The following is a 15,623-nucleotide window of genomic DNA, read 5'->3' as shown; positions in this document are numbered from 1 at the left end:
GTGAGCCGAGTCAAAAGGTGGATTAATACCACAGTTCTCTTAGCAAATGAGAGATTGGAGACCTTAGGGCTTGAGAACATTCGTTCAGGGAACGCAGGAAGGAGTGAGAAATGCAACTCCTTCTGTGATCGAATTTGTGGGAAACATAATACCTCAACAAATGTTGCAGATCTAGTGAGGGAATTTACAAAGCACAGAGGTAAGGAATAGAATCCGTGTATGTGAATGCGAAAGAAGCAATTGGGGAATAAGGACTTAATCACTAGGGAAGAGTACATAAGACAACAAAAGATGTCTAGGAAAAGTATTGGCAAAAATACATGAACCAGAGAAACTACTAAGAAAATCCATAAGATGAAAAAGCAAAACAAAACAAGGAAAAGGCTTACTTTCTCCAGGACTCTTGAAATAGCCAATTCTTTCCTGAACAGGAAAGATGGAACCATATTAGCAATATTTTATGCGTCATCAGATCATTTCAGTGTGCACACTTCTGAGCTTATATACGTCTGTAATTTTTTTCCCCTATTATAGAATTAATTATGTTAATAATGGTTGCTGTTGAGTAATTTAGAGGTAATAGTCCATGCTAAGTGTTAGGTAAATAAGCCAGTTTGGATGAGACTGCTGTGCTAGAATGGAATGAAAAGGGTCAAGAAAGTCAACAGTGTCACAGTTCTGTTCTGAATTCTTAGGGAGTCATTGGATTACTTTTTGTTTAAAATTACTCAGTAGACAAACTGTTATTAGGTGAAAAAAATAAGGTAAGGAGGACCCCCTCAATATTCTGTAGAGAGATACATTCAGTAGTTTGGGCAGGCAATTCACTTAAATTTAGGTATCTTTTTTGTGAGATAGATGTCTTACTTATCTCCCAAAGGCATTTTGGTGCCTTTTGAAACACAAGAAGCCTGATTTATTTGAAAAGCAGAGGCTTATGTTTCTGCCTATGTCTTTTTCACAACAAAGCAAAACATGCATGGATATTGTCCATCTGTGGATAGGAATAGGACGCTGCCCCTTTCTCCTTTGCATACAAGGATATACCATCCTCTGACAGTTTGTTATTTTTCTTAAGTCTTGGTTTATCCTTGTTGATGCCTAAATCCCCTTTGTTATCTTCCAGAAGCTTTGGTCATCACTGTGGAATTTCTGGTATGAGAAGGCAGAGCGTCAGAGTAGAGAGAAGATCCTTGCTGAACTGCTGTAATCATGAAGACAGTGATTTTAATTGTCCTAATTATCTTCACTTTGCTGTCTTCAGGTAAGGCTGATGCAGAAAGGGAAAGAGAAAGGTGATCTCTGGGTGGGTTACCAGGATACAAACTGTAACGCATGCTTTGGTTTTTTCTTCTCTGCAAAGAAGTTGCAGCTAGAACTGTGTCTGTGATTTCCATTTGCCTGTATTTTTCCTTTTTTTATCACTGGCAGATGGTGACCCTGTTAGTTTTGAAGCAGCTCGATACACTAGTTTCTTAGTAATTCAGTGACAGTCTGTTTCCTTTGAATAGTTGAGATCTTCATACTCATGAACACTGTCAAAATGATTCAGTTTTATTTCAAGCTGCTCTCCTTTGAAACCACAATGGGTTCTTTTTGGAATTGTGTTGAATTAACATAAAAACAAATACAGTACTAATGTCTGATGCTATATTCAAAGAAATAAAAACTTTAATGTTTTAATTGTAAATATTATTTATTCCAGGCAATATTTTTGCTTGATATTAATAGATCGTGAGCAAGCCAAGTGCTTAAACATCTGGAAATGACAGTGTTAGAGATGTTGTAGTGTTTTCTATGCATTCAGTCCTGGTTTTCATTGCATGGTATAAGATTCTGTCAAGTTATATAACTGCATGCTATTTTTATATATAATAATTATATTTCTCCTTAAATACATAGTGTCTTCTTAAGATGCATATGATGATATATTTCAGAGTAGAAAGAATACAAAATAAGTCATAGTACATCCAGGATGGAATAATTGGAGACTAAAACAAAAGAGGAAATCTTGTTGGTATGTCTGGACTCCCTTAAGATGCAGCTTTATAGTCAATTTAAACCAACCAAACCCTTGACTCCCCCTGGAAAAGGAGGTTTCACCTTCTCCTCCACTTCTAATTGCATCTTCCTATCTGCTGGCACTGTTTTGTTTTGGTTTTTAATTGGTTACTTAGTTTTCAGCTGGAAAGATCTGACAACTGAATAGTTCAGTTGCGCTGCAGTTCTGCACAGTGTTCCTGTGCAAGTTACTTAACCTCTTTGTTTGGCATTCAGCAATGAAGATAATTCTTACTAACTTCCTGTTCGGAAAAAGTAAGGTTTTGAGGATTTTGTTGTTAATGTTTATTCAATACTCTGTTCAATATAATACATGATTCTTCATTGTCAATAACCCAATAGTCCCTAGTTTCTGACTTTCATAGTGGGTGTTGTCATGGAAGAAACACTTCTCTATCTTGAGGGAAATCCAGCATATTACTTGTCATTGCTGAAGAAACATTTAGATAGTACATTGTTTTAAAACAGAGGAAGGTTCAAGTCACAGAATTTCCATCGTAATTTCAAATAGTTCCAGATCCTCACCTACTGGATTAAGGGGTTTGGTTTAGTCTGTTATAAAGTAGCATTCAATTGTGAAGTTCTTCCAACTTCAAAAATTCATATTTCTCCTCTGATCTAAGGTTTTCTGACCCTGGAGCTCTGATGTGGGTCTTATTACTTAAAATTGGGTAGTCTTTGTCTGGGGAAGGAAATACTGTTCTACCAAAGCATAGCACTCAGTGGGAAATGCTGTTCTACCGAAGTATGTAGCTCAGTGCTGTGAGACACCTGGGACTTGGAACACCAGTTGTCTGCTTAAACTACAACAATCTACTCTCTAAAAACTAAATTCAACAAAGCTAAAGCAACTTGACCCCCTGTCAACATCCTTCCTCCATATTTCTTGTTGTTTTGAAGGCTTAGATCTGAATCTCTTGGACTTCGTAACAGAAATATTAAGATTGCTACGGATAAATTATGTGTGGGACTATGTGTGTGTGAAAGCACCAGAGGAAACAGCAGGGCGAAGGTTAAAAGAATGGCCCGTATTGATAACCAATGACAAAACTGAGAGCAATAAAACTGATAAGATGTGGGGAATGCATTGTTTACATCAAGATTAGAAGGTCTGGGCTCTGATAAGGTCACATCAAAGTTGACTTGTTAGGAGAAGAACTTCAGTCTGATAACAGGAAGAGGGCAACAAGGTTACCCTGCATTGTAAGTGTCATTCCTCTTCTTGCTATCCCAACAGGAAAACAGATCATAACCATAAAGATGTCCTTGCCTTTGTTTCCTCATTCTGGATGGCAACCTTGCCTAAAATGCATGAAGTATAAAGCAAGGAAGATTCTGAGGCAAAAGTTCATGGCATAATGATTGTTGATTCTTGAAAACCTACCTAAAAACTCATTGGTTGCTGTCAGTAAAGAGGAAGCAAAGAGACATGCTAAAGCTCCAACAGCAAACATTCATTGTCCTCCATGTTAGGCAAAAGTCACCCTGGTCAGACTGCTTGGGGACATCTCTTGGGTGCCTGCAAATATGTGGATATGTGAGTGTGAGTGGGCAAAATCAACTTACTTGTGAAGTTAAATAAAATAAAATAACCTCCTTCTTCCAAAAGATCTGAAACTGAGGGTTGGGGGTTTTTCCCTAAATTCTACAAATCTTGACTTCTTTTTTGATTCTACAGGGAAGAAATTCCGATGGTGCACCCTTTCTGACCTAGAACAGAGAAAGTGTGCTGAACTGTCCAAAGCACTTATGGCTGTGCTGCCCCTTGCTGTCAATTCGTTTGCTAGGATTTCTTGCATCAGAGCCCACAATACATATGACTGCATTGATAAAATCAGGGTGAGTTCACAGAGATTTTTTGAACTGATTCTGAGTCCAAATCCTCTTTTGAAGAAGTAACTGGTAAACAGAATCCATGGGAGAATAAAATGGTGCTGAAATTATGATATTGCATATATGACAAAGTACATGGTAGCTTGGAAAGCAAGAATTAAACCCCATGAGCATTCTACTAGCTGTACTATTTTACTCCAGCTGATGTTCTTGCAGTCTATAGGAAATAAATAAAAAGCTTCTTGGAAATACATGGACAAAACCAAACTACTAAATTCAAACTTGCTCAGAGCATTCCCCTTGCTTCTGATCTGTGGGTTTTGGTCCTACTCTGACAATAACGAATATTTTCTCTTCCCTTTCTTCCCTGCTACTTTTAGCCCCTAGTCAGTCTTTTCTGATGTAAAGAGCAAAGCCTTTTCTCATATAAAAATCTTTAATTTGAATAAAATTAGACATCAGACTTTTTGTAAGTATAAGCTCTTGTATTTGACCGTTTCTGAAATGAAATTTTCATAATGCTAAATATGCTTTGAAAAAAATCATTAATGACAAAGGAAGATAAGCATTTCCTATAGAATAATTTCATTCACATGCCTAAAACTTGATTGGGATAGAGAATTTCAGTTTTCATTTTCATTCAGTCCCAGCTTCCTTCCATGGAGTCCAAATCTGACCTGGAAAACAAACCTAAGAAAACCATTCTTGTTGGTTCAGGGAATAATTTATTTCATGTTTTCATTCAGTCCTGCAATGCTTATTAATAGACTTCAGTTCCACTTCCTGGCAATATTATAGCCAGCAGAACTCGGAAAAGGATTTGGGGTCTTGTGGGAGCAGTAGGAGGAAACAGGGGTTGCCTTTTTTTTTAAGTTGGCATCAGAATTGTGTTTTTTGGAATAGAAAGCCCAAAGAAGAGGGGGAAAACGATGTTACTGGAAAAGAACTGGTATTTTTTGAAGGTAACTCAGCCTTCACTGCTAACCTTTCACCATGCTTTGTAGCAGGGATTCAATTAAAACCAAAGCAAATTCTTGTAAAAATCACTGGTTACTACTTCTCAGGCAGAAACTACTCTTGAAGCTGCTCTGTTTGTTTCCCTGTAAACTTGTTTTGAGGGTTTTGCTGTTGTTTTCAAGGCGAATAAAGCAGATGCTGCCTCCTTGGATGCTGGAGATGTTTACTCTGCTGTAAAGCTGTATGGTCTGACAGTGGTGGCAAAGGAGGTCTATGACCAAGGTAGGTTCATGAAGCAAAAGAATAAGCTGTACTTCCGTTTGGCTAATAAATTTCTGTGCAGTGAAAGGCACAAGAATTTTAAGAATTCTTGAAAAAAAGTATATACATTTTCATTGACTTTAGAAGAGTATGGAGGTGACTAACAACTGTTTCCAAAATACTTAGTGATGATGAATAAAGTAGTAGTGGTGCTTTGTATCTAGTAGCCTTTCTGCCTGTGGTACTGTCACTATGACAAACTGACTGTATCTACCCCTGCCCATAGCACTGGTGTACTGGAGTTCTACATCTTGTAGGGAGTAAGAAGGGTTTTATTCCCTCTGTGTCAACTCTTATACCATACTCTCTGCTAGTCTAACTGAACATTCACTAGAGGTCCCTTAAGAGATTAGCTTTTCTCATGAATTAATTTTCTCCTTCTCACCCTAAAGAGACAAGAATATACGGTGGGAAATCTTGTTACGCTAAGATTCCTCTTAATTCGTGGCAGACCTGAACAGCCTGTGCAATGAATGACTTACAGGGCAAGAATAAATAAGTCTGAGCCACAATCAAGCATACAGTAGAAAATACTTGTGGGACATGAATCTGAAAAGGAAGCCAAAATAGCAGATGGATGTAGGAAGAGACGTATGGGGATGGTATGAGAAGTAAATTTTCTTTTGGCTGAAGAACCATGAAATCATAGCGGAACGGATATGTTTCAGGTGGTAGGTATGTTCTGAGGATAAGACATAGGAGTTCTTCCCATTGCAATACCTAAACAGCGTGATACAAATGTTCAGATTTCTTGAGAAGCAGTTGCATTGGATGATGGAGTTGGATGATCTGTAAACCTTTTCCACCAGGTTATTATGTTCTGCTTTGCACATCACTTGCATCGCTCAGTTTGACAAGGTGCCATGTAGCCAGTATATGATAAAGTTCCTGGCATGAGTACCTGTGTTTCATATGCTGAAGTGATTTTTTTCCTTTGCCATGTTCACAGAAATAGTTGAACTCCTGTGCACAGATGGAAGCTGCAGAATTGGGATTTAGTTATTTCTGAAACATATTTTGTCCAGTCACAGGAAATTGTGTGTTTGCTGTGGCGATTGCCAAACGAGGAACTCTGGATATCCAAAGGCTACGAGGTGCACGCAGCTGCCACAATGGAGCCAGATGGACATCAGGCTGGAATATTCCACTTGGCTTTCTCCTTGCAAGAAATGATCTTTCCTGGGATGAAGCACAGCCTCTGAGCCAAGGTGGGTGAAGGGAATCGCCTCTGCCCTCAGCAAAAGTGAGTGAAATGCTAGCAGATGTAGAATGAACTGAGCTATGTGGAAATTGAAGGGATTTTGTGGATGAGATATCCTCTTGGAGTGTTTTTGATACTGGCTCTTAGCTCTCTTCAGAACTTTTCTAGCAATCTCAAAGCAGCAGAACTGTTACCGAAACAGGAAATCTTCGTCTTCTTTATGCAACAGGGAACAAATCTTTGCAATATCTAACCAACACAAAGATGGTTTTAAACAAGCAAAATTTGATCACTCTGTTTCCAGCAAATGTTTTGAATTTGAAGTTTAGACAATGAAGCTGCATTTGCTGATTCGTTTTAAAGCACCATAGTCCTAGCTATGTCCACAATATGCTTGGCCCCTTTTCCTTCTTCCATTTTTTCCCATTTGACTATTTTTCTTTCTTTTTGGTGGTTTTTTTCCCCCTTACATCTGAAGTAATCAGTGAGTATTTCAATGCAAGTTGCATCCCTGGAGTTGGTGTTGCTGCTCCTCGACTGTGTGCTCTCTGCCAAGGACAAAAGTCCTATGTCAGAGATAAGAACCACTTCTGTGAGACCAGCAGTAACGAACCCTTCTATGACTCTGAGGGTGCCTTCAGGTGAGCTCTGTGACACTGGTACTTAACTTATATTCATGGAAAAAGAACTTGTGTGGGAAGAAAAGCCAGGTGATGTTAATGGGATGGCATTTGTCTTTCTACAGATGCTTGAAGAATGGAGTGGCAGATGTTGCCTTTTTAGATCATCTAACAATTACAAGTGCCACAGGTAATTCTTAAGAACTCAGATTCCTTTTAAACTCTGGCTGTGCTCTTTACTGCACAGAAGTTTGGAGGATATACCTATATTTGTGTTGTTTCCAGGGAAAAGTCAGTCTCTCTAAGCAGTTCAGTGGTATTTCTTGGCTCTCCACACAAGTCAGAAGGGAAAAGAAGAGGAAAGAATAAGTGAGCAGTAATTGCTCACAGGAGATTCTTAGAATAGGAGTAGACAGATGTTTTTATACAGGTGATTTCTTTAGCCTAAAGTCTCTGAATCAGATGTCAGCATTTGCATTGCCTGAGTTATGATAATCCTTTTAGAATTCAGTGTATTGAGCTGCTAGAATGTGCAGTTCCTGTATACCTGTTTGGTATTTTTAAACTCAGTCAAGCTCTGTAGCAACACTTTTGAAGGTGGTTAGCACTAGCTTTTCCAGGTAAGTATTTTTAAACAAACATATTTACAGGGTACAGCTTAAAGAGCATTTTGGAGCACCTCAGGCTGAGGTCCCTCTGTTACATGAAAAGCGTATCAAATTTTCCACGTGTGCTTGGTACACTGCGCTGCTTGCATGCTCTTTGCACAACCTCCTCTGAAAAACGTTTTACCTTCTACTGCAGTGCCTGCTGCTAGGTCATGTCTCACTTCATAGATTCACGAGTATCCTATTGTTTCAGACTCAGAACAACAGGAATATGAACTCTTATGTCCCGATGGGACTACAGCTGAGCTGACTGAATACAGCACCTGTAACTTGGGCAAGGGACCTGGCCGTGGAATCGTCACCCGCCACAACTTCCAGAAGATTACCAACAAATTTCTTAGCATGATCCAAGTGAGTGGATCTTATAAGCTGTATATCTCCAGACACAGGAGAAATTTATAGTTAGTGTGAACAAAGTACTAAAATTTGGTTGTTCGGGGGAAGTATCTTGCATTGGCTTCTGGAAGAAGGTTTTACTTTTCTCTGAAGTGTTCTTCTGTAGAAGGCTGGGAATAAATAAGTAAAGAAGGGAAAGATGCTGTAACACCCAAACTGGAAAATAGCTAACGATGTATGTTCATCCTGCCCTGGAACTTATGTCGACCGTTATGTAGCTGAGGGAGACACATAGGTTCAGGCAGTGTTCACCTTTGTTCCTCTCTTTTTCTCAATATATAAATAGTATCCGTTACCTTGACATCCAGGAATCTGAAGCTGAACCTGAAATGCATATGTAAATGCAAATTTGAAGAATTTATGAAGTCATCCAGGCCTTAAAATAGTCCAGTAGACACTGACTAATTCAGCCTAGTGGGCTGGGTTGTGCAGTCACACAGACTGTGGTAGATAGGAATTGTACAAAACCTCTTTATTGAGAGATCTTCATATGCCTTTTTCAGTGCACTTAATAACACATATTTTAGCTGTGTTCCCCCATACCTAGCAATGGCCGTGCAGCAGTGTTCCCAGTATGCTTTTCAGTGATTTCTTCTCTTCCAGTATCATCAGGCTGAACAGAGCTGCTTTGCATATGGTACTTCCTCATCATAAAGCACAAGATATCGTGCACTCCTTTACTGCAATGATCTTTATCATAGATGTTTCTCACTCAGCAATACTCCCTCTGTTGTCTTTCCAAGGTAGCAGACATTGAGCACAGCCCAATAAATTGGAATAACTAAGGTGGAAAAAAACTCTTCAGAAAAGTGAATCATATAATGCTTGTAGGACTGGGGTCATCCACTTGCTGCAGTATCTGTGGGCTTTGTCCCAGTGTGATGGAACCCTGAGTACTGTGTTACAAACCATTGATATGAAGGGAGGGAAGGATAAGGCTGCTTGTTACTGGAAAGATGAGAAGATTTGTTGCAATTAAAAGTCTTGTTCTTGTCCTAGCACCTCTTTGGGCGAAAAGGAAAGGAAAGAGCCAGATTTGAACTCTTCACCTCAGGACCCTTTGGGGGAAAGAACCTGCTGTTCCGAGATGCCACTCAGCACCTGCAACTTCTCGAGGACCAGCTAGAGATTGCCTATGTCCTTGGTCTGGATTATGTAGCTCTCCTTAAGGGACTAGGCCATGAAGGTGAGAAGCCTTCCAAAGGGCTGTAGCTAAGGAAAGGGAAGAAAAAGTTGTCTTTCCATGTTATTCCTCCCAGCCAGGCACAAGCGCATAGACTTAAATGTCCCCTTAACAGAGAACAGATTGGTGCATAGGTGATATGGTCTCACTGTGTTCCTTCCTTCTCATTCAGGGAGCTCTTTGGATAACAGTGTTGTGCGCTGGTGCTGCATCAGTGATGCTGAGCTACGCAAATGTGAGGAGTGGGCACTGAGCATCAAATCTGATCCATTAGTCTGTGTCCAAGCAACTTCCATGACCAAATGCATTGAAATGATCAAGGTAGGGGACTCCCTGTGGTCAGAGTATATGATAAGACTGCACAGGGTGTGTATGTCCTTGTCTGAGCTGAACAAGAGGACAAACAGCTTGTACACTAAAGGAACTGGTGGGAATGAGAGGGAATTTAGGGGAATTTCCAGCCAATAGGGAAGTACAACTGCTTGATTACGCAATTCATGCCAATCCTGGTTTTGTTATTTTCTCTGATGCTATTGGCAGAGTAGTGAGGCTGATGCAGTCACCCTGGATGCAACACATGTCTACATTGCAGGGAGGTGTGGATTGGTGCCTGTAGCTGTAGAATGTTACGGTGAGTGCTCATGTGACCTTAGAAAGAAGAGAGGGAATAAAAAAACTACCATTAAAAATATAGTTAAATTTCCCCAGTTTGTGATGTTTTGTGATGGAAGCAGAAATTAATATATATGTCCAAATACTCTTCCTAGCTCTTCCACTAACTGGATTTAGCATTTGGTCTAGCTATTTGTTATATTTCTTTTACATATATATATATGTAAAGGGGACAGAGATGCTGACATAGCTCAAGAGGACTGCAAGGTTTTTAATGGGGTGCTGCCATGTAATAGGAATGACAGCAGTGACAAGATCCTTAATGGTTGTTTCTCCTCTCCAGGGGGAGATTGTGTCCCAGCTGCTGAGAGCACAGAGAAATCAGGGAAACTAATTCATCTTAAGCACAAAGGTAACAGAACAACTTTGAGAAGGCGAAAAGTTTAGATTTTCCTGAGGCTGCCTCTAGGATTTATGTAGGAATGTATTTGCATGTTGTTTTGGGAAATAATTTCCTGTGCATGTTCAGTAGGCAGCTAGGACAAGAGCTTTGTGGCTAAGCAAAGAATGCAGATCCTGTACTGTAACTGAAGATGTCCTGACAGGATGAGGGAGAGAAGAGGGGGGTTATACCTGTCTGGAATACTTAATTGCCTTGGTATAACTGGTTATTGTTGTTGTTTTACAGCATTGCCACCTGTTTATGCTGTTGCCCTAGCTAAGAAAAACACCAAACAGATCAACATCCATAACCTTAAGGGAAAGAGATCCTGCCACAGTCACCTGTATAGTCCTGGAGGGTGGTTGATTCTTTCCAGATACACAGTGGGAGCTCTGAAGAATGATACTGAGATCTGTGACATTGGCTCTGGTAAGGGCTGCTCTACGTTACCTGTTGGCTAGACCATGGAAATGTGAAACCCCAAATTTGGGAGTAAAATGGAGATGGCACCATGAGGACTTGATCAGGAAATGATGATTGCAGTCTCAGAGGGTGTTGAAGCAGCTCTTCCTCCTATCTGACTATTCTTCACACTGTTTAGCCCTCTCCTTGCTAGCTATTAGGATGGAATTCTATTCCTGTCTTTTGTGTGAAGAGGCTTTGGAATACCTTGCCTTAATCTCACCTCAATTTTCTTTATTCAGCTTATCAGAACTACTTTTGGAAGGGCTGCATGCCAGGAGCAGATGGAAACTTGTGCAAGGTGTGCATTGGAGACAGTGAGGTGGAAGGGGCTCGAATATCTAGCAGATGTGCTGCAGGTCACAACGAACATTACTATGGCAATATGGGAGCACTCAGGTAAGCTTTTGTCAGTCAGAAATGCAGAGCAATAGCTAGAATTTGCTTATTTTGCTGATTGTTTTCTTTGGAGGTTTGGGGTTTTGGTCTTGTTAAGCAACTGGCTGTATAAACTTCTGCTAGCATGTATTTTGTTTTGGTTGCGGTTGCTATGGGAACATTCAACTGATTGTTGATTTAAAACAGTCATGAAACCATTTCCAGGGCAAGACAATGCTTCCAAACATGCAGGGCTTGGAGCATTGGTACAGACTCATTAAAAGAAGGGATGAAAGACAGTTAGAAGGTCAGAGAGCAGAAGTGATGTGGTAAGGAGCAGTGTAAGGTACAGGAGGTAATTAAATAGACCGAAGATATTAAAAAAAAATAGTTGAAGACAGAGGCAGAGAAGAATATGAAAGATTAAAGCACTCTTATAAAATATATATAATGCATTTAGTTGAATTACATTCTCTTTCATGGCTAGGCACAGTTGAGGCTGCATAGACATTGTGCCACACTTTGGCTTGGGAGCTGCTTTAAGGGATGTAAAGGATTGTCCTATGAAATATGTGAATGCTCTCCACTGAGATCTATACTAACACCACTAACTTGTTCCATATAACAACCGTGTAAGTACAGATGAGAGGGATACTTCCAGCTGCTCCTGGTTTAGCTTCAGGACTATCCAAATGTCAGCCATTATATAGCAGCTGTCTCTGATATCTTGGGTTTTTTTTTCCCTGCACCAGGTGCCTAGTTGGCAATCCCAGTGGAAGAAGCTTCGGAGATGTAGCTTTCCTGGAACATTCTAATCTACTCCAGAACATACAGAGTGAGATGCAGATACTCTCTTTTCCTTTGAGAATGTTCATTAGTGTCAGTTACTTCCCACACAGGGACCATCACTCATGAGGATCAGCTTTTGCAGGTTTAATCTAGGTCCGTGAAGGTGTGTTTGTGGCTGGAAAATTGCAAGAACCTTCCTTCAAGTAGGTGCTCCAATAAAGCTCAAATTCAGATACTGTTCCATTTTAGAGAGGAAAGAGGAAGAATCATTGGGAGCATAACCATCCTTGGAGACTGCACTTATTTTTTGAAAGCTCAAAGCTTTAAAAAGCAAGTGACTTTTCCCACCAGACCTTCTTCCATAGGCAGCCATAGTGCATGTACCTGTTTTTTTTTAAATCAAAGTTTCAGGAATTCAGATAGCAGATAAGAGCAATGCTGTGGGCTGTTTGTGCTGGCAGATGTTCTATGCCTTCATCATGACATGGCAAATTCTTCATGTTGTTTCACAGGCACTTACGGAATGAACAGTCCAAATACCTTAATAGATAAAAAACCTGCAAGTTGTTTTGCCTTTCACAGTTCCTAAAACATTGTTAGTACACTATGAAATATTTAATTTTCTCTGGGAAATACTGATCTTAGCAACCATCTAGCAATTGGATTTTGTTGAAAATTGTTTTAGTTACAGTAGCTTAAATCCCTTCATTATGTCTACTGCTCCAACAACCAAAATAATGCTACCTTTGCATGGAGTTGAAGAGAGAGGGAATCCCCATTTTGTTCAGCCTGATAAAGCACACTGAAATTCTATTTTAGGCAATTTCATAAACAGGAGAGACTTTTCTAAGAGAGGAATCTCCGTAAAATCAGGTGGAGGTATAAGAACCTGGAAAACCACAGGAATTCATGCAGCGATGAGCAGTTTGTCTGAAGAAGCAAGGGACATGCAGGCTGAATTACTTTCTTTTCAGAAAGCAATCTGATTACAGATGAAGATAAGGCATGATAAGCTGTTCATATGCCTTGATATTATTCTAATTTTTAGTTGATAGGTTCAGCTTAAGTTCACTGACCTGTTTCCTCCGTGAAAACACTACCCTGCTCCTTATGTGTTCCTAATAAATGACAACATAGCGTGCTGCATTTGTTTTGAACATATTAGCTAAACTTCTTCCTCTCAATTTTTTAATGTTTTGCATGAGAGTCACCTTGCCTTCAACTTTAATTTTTTAAAAGGATTTACTTTCATTTAATCTTTTCAGATCTGGACAGCTCTGGTTGGGCAAAAGGTTATACCCCCATTGACTTTGAACTCTTGTGTCCGGATGGAACACGTGCTGCGGTCACAGAATGGGCAGGCTGTAACCTTGGCCCCATTCCCCCCAGCACAGTCATGACTCGACCAGTTACTGTCACTAAAATCTATGACTTTCTAATGAAATCCCAGGTAAGATATATTACAAGGAAAAAGTTATAATGTTATCACTTGTTATATATGGCTGCTGAAAACCCTTTCAAGATCAAAGCTTTATATGCTAAATACATAAAGTGCCTTCAGGTCCAATATAAAAGAATTAAGAATGTGCATAGGAGGTTGAGAAAATATTTATTTGGATTCTCTAAAAGGCCATTTTGGCAGCAGTTGCCATTCTGCAGTGGTCAGACTTTTGCTGAGAAATCTGCTGCTGCAATACTGCATCTTTTTGTACAAAGAAAGACAGTGCTAGGTGAAAGTGGAACATTTTTTCTGCTAGATCTTGCTGTAAAACTGAGGGTCACCAGCCTAGCCTTGCCAATTGTGATCCAACTGTGGAACTTATTTCCTTTCTGTTTAGGAATCTCTGGGAAGCAAACTGGATTCTGAATTCAATCTCTTTCAGTCATGGAAGTATGGTGAAAGTGATCTGCTTTTCAAAGATACCACTCAGTACCTTGTCCATGCAAGTCACATGAGCTATCAGGAAATTCTTGGAGTGTCCTTCTTTCAGCTGGCAGAATCAGTGTTTAATTGTACACCTGCAGGTAAAGTCAAGTTCTTGATTGTGAGATACAGAAAAATGCAAAGCAGGCAGCCTTCTGTGCATAGCTATTGCCGTTTTGTTTAGACTGAATGGAGAAGTATGTTCTACATAATCCTGTCACTAACAATTTTCCAAGGAGTACTGTGTTTGGAGCTCCTTTAGAGCCTCTTACAACTCCGATCCAAAAGCACTGAAACTGGAGCTCCACAGGAACAGAATAACTAATACATTTTAGAGCAAATATGAGGTTATTGAAACAAGACTGTTTTGCTCCCACTCTGAAATTTTCCCCTTCAGTTCCAAAGATCAGTTCTGGGAAAAGGGAATATAACGTTCATTTCAATATGCCAAACGTGAGAAGAAGATAAGAAATTTTATATCTAATTCCTGAATTAACCTCAAAATGCATTAAGTAATTTCCTTCTTAAAAAGAGCACAGTAGAGAACTCAAGGTAATTTCCTTCTTAAAAAGAGCACAGTAGAGAACTCAAGATCAAAACCTTTATAAATTTAAGGGATGGCTTTTTCATTATTTTCCACTGAAAGATGTATGAAGTATGCATTTGGCTATCACTAAAACTGAAATTGTCCATGAGCCAGCATCAAGCTGTTTTGGGATCTGAAAATCTGTATTGAAGTAAATTAAGATTACACAGTAAATTAGACTTCTGAGTCTAAGTTGTTAGAGAACTGAAATTCAAAAGGGGAATTTGACCTCTATTCTGCTGTTTCTAGTGAATAGTATCTGAAGAATTTGTTATTTTTAAAGCTGCTAGCATCTTTAAGTGTATACTTTCTTGATGGTTTGTAGGCATCTTGGACTTCTGCAAACAGGACATCTGTGCATCCTCATTGAACTGATGGCTAAGACAGAGGCTTTGCAAGGCACATCACCATCAATACTGAAAAAAAGGAAATAGCAAATCGAACCTACCCAAAGCAATTTAGCAAGGAAACAGTCATCTCTAGAAATCTATGCTGGATACTCTTTTTTTTTTTTTGGTTGTTTGTTTTTTTTTTAAAAGCAGACTTCATGTTTATGATAATGTAATACTACCCATATGTCAGCCCTTTCTTGTTTGGAGCATCACATCACATGAAAAGCACAGGCCAGCCTGCATAACCCACAGGACAGAACTAGGATCAGCAATTCTGTTCACCTACTACGGAGAAATTAGCAGTTTTGTGGAAATAGCAGGGCCAATACCATGGACTAAAATACAGACTGTCATGAGTGGCACAGGTTAGTTGGCAGCAATTTACCTTGCTTGTCCTATAAACTGTTTCCATGCAAAAAACCAATCAACTGACATTTTGGTAGTTGTAGCATTGTCCTCCTATATCCGTAATTTTGGTTGCAACTAGAGAGTCCTTGCTGAATACATATATATGCTATAAATTGTATATGTAATTGCCATCAGAATCAGTAGTATTTTCTGCTTTTAACTGGGAAGAAGTATTTGCCTTTTTAATGAAGGATTTATACCAGTAAATAAAAACATTTTTCTCTCACTAATGAACATATTAAGGCGTCTAATAGCCAACAGAAATGGATGCTTGCAGCCTCAGGATGAAGTAATGGATGTTCATTCTCACCAAAGACTCCAACCATTACTTAATAGTACACTGACGCTTTGAATCTATGATACTTCAAATCTATGATTCTATGAAGTATC

General features: G+C 39.4%; 1 protein-coding gene across 1 annotated transcript; it reads left to right on the top strand.

Moving 5' to 3' along the window:
• Positions 1-1,135: 1,135 nt before the first annotated feature.
• LOC102054354 (melanotransferrin-like) lies at positions 1,136-15,459 on the top strand. The gene is made up of 17 exons (XM_027814096.2): positions 1,136-1,264; positions 3,740-3,900; positions 5,034-5,133; positions 6,198-6,380; positions 6,852-7,014; positions 7,119-7,183; positions 7,855-8,012; positions 9,057-9,243; positions 9,413-9,561; positions 9,781-9,871; positions 10,196-10,264; positions 10,541-10,723; positions 10,999-11,155; positions 11,887-11,969; positions 13,189-13,373; positions 13,762-13,948; positions 14,759-15,459. Exons 1-17 carry the CDS (start codon positions 1,213-1,215, stop codon positions 14,806-14,808), a joined length of 2,223 nt encoding a protein of 740 aa, XP_027669897.2. The 5' UTR covers positions 1,136-1,212; the 3' UTR covers positions 14,809-15,459.
• Positions 15,460-15,623: the final 164 nt, after the last annotated feature.

Source organism: Falco cherrug, chromosome 1, assembly GCF_023634085.1.
Source record: "Falco cherrug isolate bFalChe1 chromosome 1, bFalChe1.pri, whole genome shotgun sequence".
NCBI classification, from domain to species: Eukaryota; Metazoa; Chordata; class Aves; order Falconiformes; family Falconidae; genus Falco; species Falco cherrug.
The sequence above is the reverse complement of the archived record's forward strand: the minus strand, read 5'-3'. Positions and strand labels throughout refer to the sequence as shown.